Here is a 15,763-nt window from a genome sequence, read left to right as displayed (position 1 = left end):
TGCTGAACCTGTGAAAATTCCAGATGTCACTTCAAGTCCAGAGTGCGCAGTCACTGTCAACAGGCACACAGGCACACGTACGTGTACACAGATGCATGGACGCGTGCACACGCACACACACACACACACACGGCTCCCAGAACACAGAGAGGAAAGGCCTTCTGGTTGCAGATGAGGGACCGAGTCTCTCAGAGGCAGATGGACCTCACGGCCATCGGGGGGCATAGTCAGGCTCAGCACTGAGGGTCTCCTGTCCCTTGGGAAATAGCACACCCCCCCGCTCCCCACGGCAGCACCTACTCAGGTGCCTCTGGAGGGAATAGATCTGTGGATTGTACATGACCGGGGATGAGTGAACAGGCCCAAGCCTTGACCTTGGGCCCAGAGGCTTGGGTGGACCCTGAGCGGGGTGGAGCGCCCTCACATGGAGATTCCCACCCCTGCGTCCCCCTGGGGCCCCTCAGCACCCTGTCTTGCTCTCTCCTGGCCCCGTCCCCTCCTGCCCAAGGCTTAGGGCTTCTCTCTGTAAGGTCAGTGAGTTGGTCTGAGGAGGCCAGTTTCTTTTGCTCAGAAGTGCAGTGGACATCAGGGACTACAGGACCCTCGAAGAGACCACCAAGTTAGAAAGATTAAAAAACCCAAACGTCTTGAAGTCAAGTTCTGTTAGAAGCATCAGGACGTGGGTAACATGGGTCTCTGAGTGGTGGGTTTGCTCAGATTCCCAGCAACTCACCACGGGTGCTTCTTGATTTCTTTAAGAAGTCGTCCTAAATGATTATGTGCAAATCTAATTTCCAAAAGTGACGTATTTTTTAAATGTTCTGAAGGAAATTTCCATTTTGAGAAACTCTTGTTTCCTCACTCTGTGTACAAGCAAAGGTGATTTTGAGATGATGTACGTTTATCAGTTTTGGAGTTATAACACACTGGATCTTCCTAACGATAGAGCATAGCTGTCACTGACAACCATGGGGGTGGCAGGCGGGAAGGGGGCTTGTGCTCAGAGCCTCTGGGTCACATCTGGACCCCCCTCGCTCTCTGCCATCCTGTGCATATTGGCAGGTGTCTCACTTGTACGCCTTCTATTTAATAAGTAGTAATGATACCGGTGATGAGAAATCCATCACAGCCAACCACGCACTGCCCCTTACCCTACTGCCTCATCTGGTTATGGCACCTGTTGCATTTCAGGGTAAAGAAACTAAACTTAAGAGAGGGAAAGTGGCCGCCGGTATGATAACCAAGACTCGAATTCAGGCCGTGACTCAGGATCTTCCTGTCCCACGTCCGGGGGCCACACGGCACCCGTGCTCACCGCCAGGGGTGCAGGCTGGGCTCCCCACTTCCCCCTCCAGTGGAGGTCTGCATCGGAGCCGCATGGCCTGGGGACTGCAGGGAATCAGGGGCTGCGTGACAAAGACACTGAGTCACTTCTGCACAAAAGGTCCAAGAAATCTCAGTGAGAAAGGAACGGTGACGACAGCAAGGCCAGTGCTTCTTGGTTCTGTCTGGGACGCCGTGGCTTGAAGTGAAGAGAAGATGTGAGGCTGTCTCAGTTTTCAAAGGTGACCCTTCCTCACTGTGTCAAGAAGTCACTAGAATGTGAAACAAGATTCTGTGAGTCAAACTTCAGAACTGTGAGGCCAGTCCCTTTAAAATGACTCCTTTTACCAGCCCGTGGAGGACACACAGCTTCGGGGGCCCCCTTTAGTTGATAGGAGGAACAGTGCTTTAGTGGGGCTTGAATTTTTCACACCGCAGGGCCCTGGTCTGCAGGAGGAGGCCACGTTCAAAGAATCCCACGAGGTTTCGTTCAGAGGTTTTGGTTGGGATGTTGGGATGCTGCGGCAGCCCTTGGTCTAAGGCTGGGGTATCACTGACCCCAGAGCTGTTATAATTGCGGCCCGCCACACTGCTGGGGCCTCCTGGGAGCAGGTGAGGCTGGGATGCCGTGTGCAGTCACGCCGTCTCGGAGCTGGAGCTGCTGCCAGCGCGGCTGTCTGTGTCTGGGATGTCTGAGCTCTCTGACCCCGGTGGACGCTCGTCACTTGGCGGGGCGGGGAGACCTCCCCAAGATGCTCCTACTCTCCACGCAGCGTCCTGTGCTGGCGTGGATCAGAGGGCCCCCGGCAGCGTGTTCAGCAGTGTGTTCTCTCCCACAGGTGGGTTCGACCTGGACATCAAAGGCTGGGGTGGCGAGGACGTGCACCTTTACCGCAAGTACCTGCACAGCAACCTCATCGTGGTGCGGACGCCCGTGCGGGGCCTCTTCCACCTCTGGCATGAGAAGCGCTGCGTAGACGAGCTGACGCCCGAGCAGTACAAGATGTGCATGCAGTCCAAGGCCATGAACGAGGCGTCCCACGGGCAGCTGGGGATGCTGGTCTTCAGGCACGAGATAGAGGCCCACCTCCGTAAACAGAAACAGGAGACAAGGAGCCAGAAAACATGAGCTCCCAGGGGCCCATGTGGGGAGACGGTTTATTTTTTTCCTTTTGCAATTACCAAATGAATGGCTGCAACAAGGAAAAGATTGCCCTGAAGGGCAAGAAAAGAATTTGACTGATGAAAAGAATTTGATGAGTAAAGCAGGCGAGAGGAGAGCCTCCTGTTTCCCTCTGCCTGTTTAGCTTCTGCAACAGGAACCGAAACCCCTCAACCTGGCCGGCAAAAACAGCCCAAACGCACCCGTCTGGTGTCTGACAAAGGCGGCCTGATTGTGAGATTGTGAGCCTAATGGTGTGTTTACAGCAAAGCAAGAGCTGTTTGTTTTCTATGCTTACTGAAATATTCATGAACAAAGGCCAGTTTTGTAAAAAGTTCATTAGAATGGAAGGCCAGCACATCCCTCCCTGAGTGATTATCAGCGGGGCTGTAGTGTCTGGGATGCTGAAATGTCAGGAGGCCGGTGAGGAGAGACCCTGTGAAATTCAAAGATATGCTCATCGTGATCTTTGTGAATATATCAAGCAAAACCAAATGGACTAAAAACGAAAAAAAAAACCATAGCTATTGTATCATCTCTGCCCAAGATTAACCAAAAATAACCTGCTCATCCATATTTTTGGTGGTAGTTTTAACAATCTGTTAATTTTATTTAAAATGCACTTTTTTGGCTTATGAATTATATTCTGCTTATTTAATTACCAGTTCGCAAGCCTTACTAAGAGAGCATAAGTAGCTACATTTTTACATTTTTTTGAGAAGATACTTTTAGCTGCATTATGAGAACTTTCAGTTCAGAGCATCGGATTGTTGCCCACATCCGAGGACGTGGCAGTGCCCTGCGGGCACTGGACAGCAGACGGTCACCGTGGGGAAGGCGTGGCCTGGGGCTGCTGACCGAACGAGACACCCGGATACTTTATCTGAAGAGTATTTCCGGAGAGGAGCAACTGAACACTGGAGGGAAAGGAAAATGTACTTTTTACCTTAACAGAAAAGGAAACATTCAGACTGGTGATAGAAGTCAGAAAACACATTTTCTCCTCAGGGGAACTGGGGACCACTTTCTTACTTGTTTAAATAAACCAAAGCTGACTGTGTGAACCAAACATTCTTTTTTCCAAGCAGGGTGCTGTTCCTGGCTTCTGGCTTCCACGAGAAGAAACACAGGAAAATGTCTTTTGTGAAAGGTCACTCCATCTGCCGGCATCCAGCGGGACGGAGGATTGTGCTGTGTGTTCACCCACCCCAGCCAAGGGGCAGTAACTAATTATTTTTTAAATTAAGCTGTTCTACCCAGTCAACCAAGATGCTTCTGAAAATCGCCTTTTATTATAGTTTCCAACTATTTTAAAAAAAATAAACACAGTTAACATTGAGTGGTTTCTACATTCATGTGAAAATTTTTATTAGCCAGCACCAGATGCATGAGCTAATTATCTCTCTGGGTCCTTGCCTTCTGTTTGCCCACAGTCAACTCATTGTTTAAAAGCTTCAGGAACATTCAAGCTGTTGGTGTGTTAAAAAAAAAAATGCTTTGTATTGATTTGTACTGGTAGTTCATAAAATTTAATTAAAACCCAGGACATGAATGGAAGGTGGCATTGGACAACTAATAAAATGTGATTTGTGGGTACGATTTCTTCTTGGATTAAGAACACCACATCTTTAGTTTTTGGAGAACGGTTTTCTGTGTGTGTAGACCAGGGTTCCCTGGCTGTGGCCCTATAGCGTTTCAGGCTAGATCACTCCCTGCTGGGGGCTGTCCTGTGCCCCCAGCATCCCAGGTCTCTCCCCCGTCGAAGCCAGGAGCACCTCTCACCCAGGGGGACACCTAAACTGGCTCCTGTCACCGCCAGGTGTCCCCTGGGGGGAACTGGTCTAGAGGGAGGAGAGAACTGTAGTGAAGAACCTGGCAGTTAAAACAGTCCACTCGTCTTTTTGATTAGGAGACGTTGAGGAATGGTTTCCAGGAGGCCTTTTGGCTGTACGTGCGTTTCGTACTTCCGGAGCTGGGAGAGGAGGCTCCAGGCACCTGTCTGTCTTTCCACTCTGTCCTGGGCTTGGTGGGGCCGACCTTGCCCACTCCTGCTGTCTTCCTCTGGGTCAGGAGGTTGCTGTCCCAGCAAGGCCAGCAGCGGGAGCGAATGTCTGATTGTGGAATGAGGTCTCGGGGTCTGGGAATGGGGGCTCCAGGCCGCACTGTGTGGGGACCAGCCATTTGTGCGGGTTTAAATTGGATATCATGGGTGCCTGAGGCAGGGGTTAAAAATGGGATTTTAAAGGATACTGAGGGTGGCTGAAGAGACAACAGCATAGTGTTAAACTATCCATCCTTTCAAAGCTTAGGTAGGTAAACGGTTTTATCAAGAGGCAGGAGCCCTCGCAGAGCACATGCAGGAGGGGTCTGTCTCAGCTTGGTCTGTAACACATACCACAGACAGGGAAGCTTCATCAACCGACGCTGATTTTCCCAGGTTCTGGAGGCTGAAAAGTCCAAGGTCAAAGCACCGCAGATCAGGTGTCTGGTGAGGACTCCCTCTTGCTGTTGTCCTCACATGGCTGAGAGCAGACAGAGGGCTAGCTTTCCTTCGTATTCTTAAAAGGACACTAATCCCGCCATGGGGGCTCCACCCTCATGACCTAGTACCTCTCAAAGGCCCCACCTCCAAATACCATCTCATTAGGCTTCAACTTAAGAATCTTATGGGGGCACAAACATTCATTCCCTAGCAGAACCTGTCCCGTTCCCTGCCCAAGATACTTATTTATAACAGAAGGGTTGGTGATGCCCCACTGGAGCATTATAATCAGGGACTTGACATTTAAAACTTAGACAGCAAAGGATGGCAGTGATGAATGACATCTTCTAAAGGAGGAAGGATGCTACCAGGGAAGCACTGAGGCTGGGGCTTGTCTGAGGTCCCTTCCAGCTCTGCATCCTCCACTGTTGTGACTGTATGTAAATCGCCCAGGAACTGGCCCCAGTCACCCCGCTGGAGCAGGGTCCCTAGTAGAACCTGGGGTTCCGTCCAGCAGCCGTGCACCAACCAGCCTCGTGAGAGCCAGGCGCTGGCACTCCCTCCCGCTCCACACTTGTAACCTAAAGACATGTTGGCAGCTTGCAGTCAGCCCTGGTGGGGGTCAATCCTCTGCTGGCATCCATGGGGGCTGCTTTTGTGCAAGTCTCTTATGTAGGATGCATCGTATTTGCAGTTTCAGTTCAGCGTGGGAATTAGTATCAGGGTTTCCCCAGCCACATGCCTGGGTTCAAATGCAGTTCTTTCACTTCCAGCCCATATGATCTTAAACCTTACACTCATCTCCACCCGTTTCCTCGTTCAGGTTCATGAATGCAATCACATTTATATCATACGACTGACCATGGAATTAGGACACGTCATGCACGTAGCAGGTATTCACATCCATTTGTTATTATCTGATACCAATTTTGCATTCACGACTGTGTCTGCTGTACTTGCCAGCACACCCCGCACCCCTTGTATAATCAGACAGTGGGTCACACAGTAGAGATCATGAACCCATCATGCGTGCACCACTGTCATTTATTTCTGTCATTCTGAAAACAATTTCAGTCTATCCACAGAAGTGTTAGTAGGAGTGTAAAATATAATGAATAGTTCTTCCCTTAAATTCTGTGCTCAGTGATTTGGAGTTGGTGACACCCTAGGCAGTTGAGAGACGTTAGAGGTTTTTGAAGTAAAAAGCATAGCCAGGCACCTTATATACAGAATGCCAACCTTCTAAGGCAGCTAATGTCATTACTTCCATTTTCCAGGTGCAGAAAACCAAGGTTCAGAAATGGCCAGGAACTTGCCCAGAGGCCTGGCCAGAAATTGGCATCATTTTCCCTCCCAGGACCAGCTCCAGAGGGCTTGATGGTCTCAGGGCAGGGGCAGGAGATTTGGCCCGGGTGGAGTCCAGCACCTGTCCTCTTGTGCCTCGGGTTCCCACTGCCCCTCCAGCTCTGGGTCATCACTGGCAGGTTGGAGGCCTCAGAAGCCAGCTCTCCAAGCAGGATCCCAAGGTGTTAGATGTAAAGTCTACCTTGGGTTGGAGGGGAGGGCAGGTGGGAATTCTTGCTTTTTGGAAAGGATCTGACATTGTTTCTGAGGATTGCTGATCAGAGAGAATGCCCTTGGGTGGGCCCTTGGAAGGGTGGGTGTGTTTTACTCCCAACACCCATCAAATAGCTGGCAGCTTTGTGTGGTCCCTATTCTGATGAGCTTTATATCTGAATTCAAAGCTGTTTCTCTTGGCAGGACTCAGGGCTTTGCTGTTGATGCTGCCAAAAACTATGGGGCCTGTGCCAGTTGGTTGGGGGATTTGGGTGGTGGTTTTTTCAACATAGAGAAAAAATGTTCTCTTCAGTCAGCAGAGGTGCCCTTCAAACATCTCTGCATCACTGATCCTCTGACACACCCTCTGGAGTAGCCAGCCCAGTGCCCTTTGGCTGTGTCTGCCTTGTCCACTCTTCCAGGGGTGGGGAGATGAAGTGACACTGTGCTGCCTCAGGCTTTCTTGGCCTCCATCATCACGCAGAGGTTCAGAGAGGGCCAGGCCACATTCATGGCCTCTGCTCAAGACTCACCTGGTGGCTGGCTGTGCAGATGGCCTGCCTTCTACACACAGGCAGTACCCGGGGTGGCAAGGGTGAACTGTACTTATTCTTCATCTACTTGAGGGTCAGACATGTTAGCTTGAATCAAGGTGAGTACAGCACCACTGGCAACTGCCTACCTCAGTCATCAATCACCCAGCTTGTAACCCCACCACCAAAACCACATCCAACTCCAGTGTTTACAAATCTACAACAATTAACATCACCTCTTTGGCTGGGATGTCAAACCTCATTTGAAAAGGGTAAGAAAAATAAATGAAAATTAAAGACAGACCCCACAAAACATGTCTTGATAAATTTAAGAGGATTGAGATCATATCAAAGATCTTTTCTGGCCATGAAAGTATGAAACCAGAAATTAATTACATGAAGAAAACTGGAAAATCACAAATATGTGGAGATTAAGCAACATACTACTGAATAACCAATGGGCCAAAGGAGAAATTTTAAAAATACCTTGAGACAAAAACGGAGATGTAATATACTAAAATCTATGAGATGCAGCAAAGGCAGTTCAAAGAAGGAAGTTCAAAGCAATAAATGCCCACCTCAAGAAACAAGAAAAGCCTCAAATAAAAAACCTAACTTTACACCTCAAGGGACTAGAAAAAGCATGAAGTTTAAGGTTAGTAGAAGGAAGGAAATGACAAGGATCAGAATGGAAACAAATGAAATTGAGACAAAAAAGATAATAGAAAAGATCAATCACATTAGGAGCTGGTTTATGGAAAAGATAAACAAAATAGACCAACCAGTAGCTAGCCTCACCAAGAAAAAGAGAGGACTCAGGTAAAATCAGAAACGAAAGAGAAATTACAACTAATACATCAAAAATACAAAGGATCACAAGATACTACTGTGAACAACTATGTGCCAACAAACTGCACAACCTAGAAGAAATGGATAAATTCCTAAAACATATAACCTACCAAAACTGATTCATGATGAAACAGAACATTTGAACAGAATGATTAACAAAGAGATTGAATCAGTAATCAAAAACCTCCCAACAAACAAAAGTCCAGGACCGGATGGATTCACTGGTGAATTCTACCAAACATTCAAAGAAGAATGAATACCAATCCTTCTCAAACTCGTTCAAAATATAGAAAAGAGGGGAGCTCTTCCAAACACATTTTACAAGGCCAGCATTACCCTGATACCAAAACGGGACAAAGATGTCACAAAAAAAAAAAAAAGAAAATTACAAGCCAATATGCCTGATGAACATAGATGCAAAAATCCTCAACAAAATATTAGTAAATCGAAATCAGCGGTACATTAAAAGGATCATACAACTGTGACCAAATGGAATTTATTCCAGAGATGCAGGGATGGTTCAATACCTGCAAATCATTCAAAGTGATACACCATATTAACAAAATGAAGGATAAAAATCATATAATCATTTCAACAGATGCAGAAAAAACATTGGACAAAATTCAACATCCATTTATGATAAAAACTATCAGCAAAGTGGATATAGAGGGAATGTACCTCAACATAATAAAGGCCATATATGACAAGCCCACAGTTAATATCATACTCAATGATGAAAAGCTGAAAGCATTTCCACTAAGATTAGGAAAAAGATAAGGATGCCCACTTTTGCCACTTTTATACAGCATAGTATTGGAATTCATAAAGCAGTAAGGCAAGGAAAAGAAACAAAAGGCACCCAAATTGGAAAGGCAGAAGTAAAACTGTCATTATTTTCAGATGACATGGTACCATATATAAACCCTGGATATTCCACCAAAACAACTGTTAGAACTAATGAATGAATTTCCTAAAGTTGCAGGATACAAAATTAACATAGAGAAATCAGTTGCATTTTATACACTCATAACAAACTATCAGAGAATTTAAGAAAATAATCCCATTTACAATTGCATCTAAAAGAGTAAAACACTTAGAAATAAATTTAACCGTGGAAGTGAAACACCTGTATATTGAAAACTATAAGACATTAATGAAAGAAATTGAAGAAGACATAAATAAATGGAAATATATTCTGTGCTCATGGATTGAGGAAGCACTGTTGTTAAAATGTCCATACTACCTGAAGCAATCTACAGATTCAATTCAATCGCTATCAAAATCCCAGTGGTATTTTTCAAAGAAATTGAACAGACAATCCAAACATTTTTATAGACCCATAAAAGACCCCAAATAGCCAAAGCAATCTGGAAAAAGAGGAACAAAGCTGGAGGCATCATGCTCCCTGATTTCAAACTGTATTACAAAGCTAAAATAGTATGGTATTGGCATAAAAACAGAAACTTAGATCAATGGAACAGAATAGAAAGCCCAGAAATAAACCTATGCATATATGATCAATTGATTTACAACAACAGAATCATGAATATACAATGGGAAAAGAATAGACTCTAATAAATGAACTTGCGAAAATTGGCCAGCCATGTGCAAAAGAATTAAACTGGATTACTCTCCAGCACTGTACACAAAAATTAACTCAAAATGGATAAAAGACTTGAACTTAAGGCCTGAAACCATAAAACTCCTACAAGAAAACACAGGTTGTAAGCTTCTTGACATTGGTCTTGGCAATGAGTTTTTAATTCTGACAGCAAAAGCAAAAGCAACAAAAGCAAAAAGGAACAAGTGGGAGTACATCCAACTAAAAAGCTTTTACACAGCAAAGAAAACCATAAACAAAATGAAAAAGCAACCTACTGAATGGGAGGAAATAATTGCAAGTCATATATTCTTTCTTTATTTATTTATTTTGTGGTACGCTGGCCTCTCACTGTTGTGGCCTCTCCCATTGCGAAGCACAGGCTCCGGACGCACAGGCCCAGCGGCCATGGCTCATGGGCCTAGCCGCTCCTCGGCATGTGGGATCTTCCCGGACCGGGGCATGAACCCGTGTCCCCTGCATCGGCAGGCGGACTCTCAACCACTGCACCACCAGGGAAGCCCAACAAGTCATATATTCTGATAAGGGGCTAATACCAAAACATGTAAAGAATTCCTACAACTCAATAACAAAAACAAAAATATCTGATTTTTAGGAGGTAGATCTGCATAGGTATTTTTCCAAAGAAGGTTAACAAATGGTCAACAGGCATATGAAAAAATGCTTAACATCATTAATTATCAGGGAAATGCAAATCAAAGCCACAATGAGATACCACCTGTTAGAATGGCTATTATAAAAAAGTGTAGGAATAGTAAGCGTTGGCAAGGATGTGGAGAAAAGGGAATCCTTGTGCACTGTTGGTGGGAATGTAAATTGGTGGAAAACAGTACGGAGGTTCCTCAAAAAATAAAAAATAGAACTACTATATGATCCAGTAGTTCTACTTCTGGGTATTTATCTGAAGAAAATGAAAACGCAAAATTGAAAAGATGTGTGTACCCACACATTCATCACAGCATTATTTACAATAGCCAAGATAAGGAAACAACCTAAGTGTCCACTGATGGATAAAGAAGATGTGGTAAATATACACAGTGGAACATTATTCAGCCATGAAAAAGAATGAAATTTTGCCATTTGCAACATGAATGGACGTTGAGGGCATTATGCTAAGTGAAATAAGTCAGAAAAGACAAATACCATATGATCTCACTTATATGTGGAATCTGAAAAAAAAAAAACCAAACAACAACCCAAGCTCATAGATATGAAGAAAAGATTGGTGGTTGCATGTGGCAGTGGGTGGAGGGGAGGATACATGGATGAACTGTTTTAGTTTTTTTGGGGGGGGTGGGTATAAAAAAATTAAACAAAAGCAAGTGTTAGAGCCTGCATATGCCTATACTTTCCCCCACTCAGGACAAACAGAATAGATAAAAGAGAAAAAAGCTCACACCCACAGTGTGTGGGCTGCCAGGAATGTAGGGAGTGGCCTGGTTAAGAAGCCTTCTCCAGAGCTCGGCCACACCATCAAGAGCACCTTCCAAAGGTGAGGCGCTCGCTGTGTTGTGGGGTGTTGAGGCCCAGTGCGATGGATGGGTACCATGTCTGGACTCAGGTGGTAGGAAGACTCATGAAGGAACATCCTTTCAGTGGAAGAAAAGTAAAAGCTGATTTAGACTGACAAGGGTGTTGGGCCTTGCCCCCTCCCTGGCCATCTGGCTTAGTACCAGCGCTGCCTGACCTCTTCGCAGGCAAGGCAGAGTTAACTCCCAAGCGATCTAGGTTTGTAATAAGTCTTCTGGTCAAAAAGAGAGGCAAATACATGCGGATTTGTGACCAGGAATCCCAAGGCAGCTGAATCTATTGTCAATGGCCAGCTTTGGGGTGAAGACTGGTGACTGCTAACGTGGGTCATGTCAAAATTAGACGTTAGAGAATGCCCTTTCCATACCATTTCAAATCCAAACTAAGTGAGCCATTTCTCTTCAAGTCGACTGGCTGATATATTATGTGATTCATCATTAGGTCCATTACTCTATAAAAGTTTCCCTTTCCCCCTAAATTCATCCCAGAAACTCTAGCAAAGGGGCCATTAGGATACACAGCCCATTGGTTATATGAGCTGAGCTGATAAAGGGGGAGATGGATCCTGGGCTCATGACTCACAGGAATAACTGTTATTTGTGGAGAATTTTGTATGTTCCAGGCACTTTACATATTTCTTTTCTAAACCTCAGAACTCCTGTTTCAGAGATGAAGCTGAAGCTCATACAGCTTAGCTTTTTTTTTTCTTTTAAGATTCCACACAGCTGGTTAATGAGGTAGCCAGGATCCAAACCCAAACCTGCTGGGCTTTCCCTCTACTATACCAAGCTACCTCATTACCAAATAATGCATTTTTACCACACAATAAAAAGATCTTTTATGCCTCCTGGTGGCTTTCAGTCTGGGGCAGTAGTAGGACATCTACAGATTCCCTGAACAGGAAGGTAAAGAGGCAGAGCCATTACCTCTGGAAACAGAATTATTAATGTCCACACTGCAGGCTGTACGGGCAGAATTAACACTGCAGAGAATGTAACCTGTGAGTGGAAAAGAAAGAGTGAGCAGTTCTCCTAAAATACAAGGAAGAGGATGGAGAGAGGCAAATAATAATGAGGAGATTACAACAATGTAAGGCAAAGGAGGGAAATCTAAGAAGATGTATAGTGATAAATGGAATATTTATGAACGGAATATTTCCTGCCATATCAGTAAACAAAGGATGTCACAGTCACCGATGATTGCAGCCCTGCAACGAGAGCCGGTGAGCCCGGAGGAAACTCAGGGCTGAAAAGAATACCTGCCATCTAGCAGCCAACAGACTGCAGCCGCTCCCTGCGGTGAGCCCCGAGGAAACTCAGGATGTGAAAACGAAGGATACTGGCCCCAGATTGTTCAAGTGCATATCAAAGGAATGATTTCAGTGAGCCCAGACTCTTGCATCTTCCCATACATAGAAAAGCACTAAATTCTTTAACTTGAGATATCTGGTTTTCTTTAATTAACAATAATCCTTTGACGTTCCCGACTACCTGCCCTTCATTGCAAAACTCCTATGTGTTCTGGCTCCCCGCTCGCCTCCTTGGAGCAGTTTCTCAGTTATCTGAAAAGCCATGTCCTGGGCTGCAGTCCTTATTTTGCCCCAAATAAAACTTAACTCACAACTCTCACGTTGTGTATTTTTTAAGTCAAAAATAGTTACTCTGGAGGACGGGAACACATAATTCAAATTGAAGTATTATTTAAAGATATAAATGTAGAAAACTTATGTTCTAAAACAGAAACCTGTGCAATGCAGTCTGGAACATGTTCTTGACAAAATGAAAGCAAAGAGGCCCCATGAAAACACATCCGAGCATCCCCTACAAATCACTTCTGTGTCTTCTCTGTGCACCAAATGCAGGAGTCCCAGGGTATATATATGTGAGATATGTGAGGACATAAGCAATGTTTGGATGTGTGTGTGTGAAGAAAGCCGCCCCTGCAGAGGTGGCAATTGCAAAAACATAGACCATAATTTAAAAAAATTAATTAACTTATTTATTATTGGCTGCGCTGGTCTAGTTGCAACGAGCGGGGGCTACTCTTCATTGTGGTGCGTGGGCTTCTCATTGCGGTGGCTTCTCGTTGTGGAGCACGGGCTCTAGGCGCGCAGCCTTCAGTAGTTGTGGCTCGTGGGCTCTAGAGCACAGGTTCACTAGTTGTGGCACACGGGCTTAGTTGCTCCACCGCATGTGGGATCTTCCCAGACCAGGACTCGAACCTGTGTCCCCTGCATTGGCAGGTGGATTCTTTAACCACTGCGCCACCAGGGAAGTCCTGACCTTAATTTTTTTAACCTAAAAACAGACCTCATGCCACATCAGCCATGACCTTATGCTAAAAGGATGGTCAATTCCAAAGCATTAGCTCAGAGAGTCAATTTCTGGTGCAAATGCCCCTGAGATATCTCAAGTGATCTGCCCGTGCCCCGGGTTCACTTTTTCTCTGGCTGTTCCTGTGTCTTCCTCTTCTTGGTGTAAGGTTTGAGCCAGCTGACACTTCTGCTTGTCACTTAGCCTGCTGGTGATGCCAGAGTACAGAGTGACTCTCTGGTGCACCCTCCTGTGCCTTGATGGGGGTTTGGTGGGAGTGTGAGGTTCTGGCAGTGGGGAGGGGCAGCGGAGGGTCTGGGGCAACTGTAGGAGACCCGCAATCTCCCTGGGGGAGAGAAGAATCACCACCGTCAGGGAGCGGTATTCAGCACAGTCCCACGGAGGTGGGCAGGTTGCAGCGCCTGGGGCTGGGGAGCATCCCAGACCAGGAAAGCTTGGCAGGCAGGTCTGGGTGCTGGCCTTATCAAGGCCACAGGAGGGCGAGAGCAGGCCAGAGGCTGGATGTCCTCTCCTTCAGCCTTAACCAGGCTCAGACCCTGGGACACTGAGTCTAATTGCAGAGCTGGGATGAGAATTCAGGCCTCCCCAGCTCCATTTAGTGGTAAACAGTTTCTAAGTTATGTAAACCACTCTCCCTCGGAATATCAAGTGCTACTCTTGGCCATCATATCAGCAAACACTGGACAGTTTCTTCCTCTGAATATCAATAGCCAACGAGGTAAAACAGTAGAGAACTCAAGTCTGCCCCTCCTGGTAATATTAGGTTAATTCAGTCTGGTCACCTGTTTTCTAAGTCTTCCTCCAGTAGGGTGTCACTCTGTAGTTATATCTGGATATGACTGTACTTATTTCCTCCAAAATAACTGTAGGCAGAGGGTGATGCTAGAATCTTATATGTCTTCATAATTACTAGTGGCTATAGGGTATTTTTCTATTTATTCCAGAACCTTAAGATTTCAGAGCTGGATGAAAATAATAATTACCTGGTTATCCCACCTTGTTTTGCTAGAATTGAAAAACTGAAGTTCAGAGAGGTAGAGGGACCTGTACAAGGTCACACAGCTAATGGTGGGAAGAGATGGGAATGCAAGTTTTTCTTTTCTTTTTAAAATTTTTATTTATTTTTGGCTGTGTTGGGTCTTCGTTGCTGCGCGTGGGTTTTCTCTAGTTGCGTGAGCGGGGGCTACCCTTCGTTGTGGTGCGCGGGCTTCTCATTGCGGTGGCTTCTCTTGTTGCAGAGCATGGGCTCTAGGCCCACGGACTTCAGTAGTTGTGGCACGTGGGCTCAGTAGTTGTGGCTCGCGGGCTCTGGAGCGCAGGCTCAGTAGTTGCGGCGCACAGGCTTAGTTGCTCCGCAGCATGTGGGATCTTCCCGGACCAGGGCTCGAACCCGTGTCCCCTGCATTGGCAGGTGGATTCTTAGCCACCGCGCCACCAGGGAAGCCCGGTAACAGAAGTTTCTGACTTCCAGCCCTGTGTACATCTGCAATTTTATGTCATGACTGCCGGACTACTCTTAGAAATGAAAGCTAAGAGACAGGTTCTCTTAGACAACTGACCATTGTCTCTCAGACAACAGAAACCACACGGAACATTTCAAGGAACACCTAACAATGATCAGTTTAAAAACTTTCTCATTAAAGCACACATATACCCATGCACACTCACACATATACGTGCACCCCACCCTCTTCTCTGGCTACATTTTACACTGTCCAGGTGTGTCTTGCACAGCCAACAACTTCACGAACAGACTGTTACAACCCTATGCGTCCTTTAAATGAATGCTGCCACAGGAGTCAAGCCTGGAGTACCAGCAAACCCCATCCTCCTGCGTGATCCTGGTGGCCGCCCAGAGGCCGTCGCCCTGCTGGGCTGGCCCGGGAGCTACTGCATGAGATGCCTGCCTGACTGAGCAAATCTGCGTCCAGAGCCGAAGAGCCAGGGGGAGTTATCTCCCGCCTTCCCTTCCTTAGGAGGCTGGTGGGCTGTACAGCAACCAAAGGTACACAATGCACATCAGGGTCTGCAATTACATAAACGTCTATATTAGATTCCTAGGGCTGCCTTAACAAATTACCATAAACTCGGTGGCTTAAGACAAAAGACATTTATTCTGTCATAGTTCTGGAAGCTACGAGTCTGGAATCGAGGTGTCCGCAGGGCCATGCTCCCCTCCAGGGCTCTGGGGCGTCTGCTCCACACTGCCCCCTGGCCCCCGGCGTCCCCTGGCTGCCATCCCCTCTGCGTGCACACCTCAACTTCCCAACCCCTCTCTCCTTATAAGGACGCCGGTCGTTGGCTTTGGGGCCCGCCCTAATCTGGTCTGACCTCGTCTTAATTTGATCACATCCGCAAAGACCCTGTTTCCAA

General features: G+C 46.3%; 1 protein-coding gene across 1 annotated transcript in view; it reads left to right on the top strand.

Annotated features, from left to right (window-relative positions):
* Window positions 1-2,452, top strand: part of CSGALNACT1 (chondroitin sulfate N-acetylgalactosaminyltransferase 1) — an 83,008-nt gene extending 80,556 nt beyond the window's left edge. Inside the window, exon 7 of the mRNA XM_007455457.1 lies at window positions 2,163-2,452. Coding sequence (XP_007455519.1) covers window positions 2,163-2,452 — 290 coding nt within the window. The remainder of the gene's footprint in view (window positions 1-2,162) is intronic.
* The last annotated feature ends 13,311 nt before the right edge of the window (window positions 2,453-15,763 follow it).

Source organism: Lipotes vexillifer, unplaced genomic scaffold (genome assembly GCF_000442215.2).
Source record: "Lipotes vexillifer unplaced genomic scaffold, Lipotes_vexillifer_v1.1 scaffold414, whole genome shotgun sequence".
NCBI lineage: Eukaryota > Metazoa > Chordata > Mammalia > Artiodactyla > Lipotidae > Lipotes > Lipotes vexillifer.
Note: the sequence above shows the minus strand (reverse complement) of the source record. Positions and strands in the feature narration are given on the sequence as shown.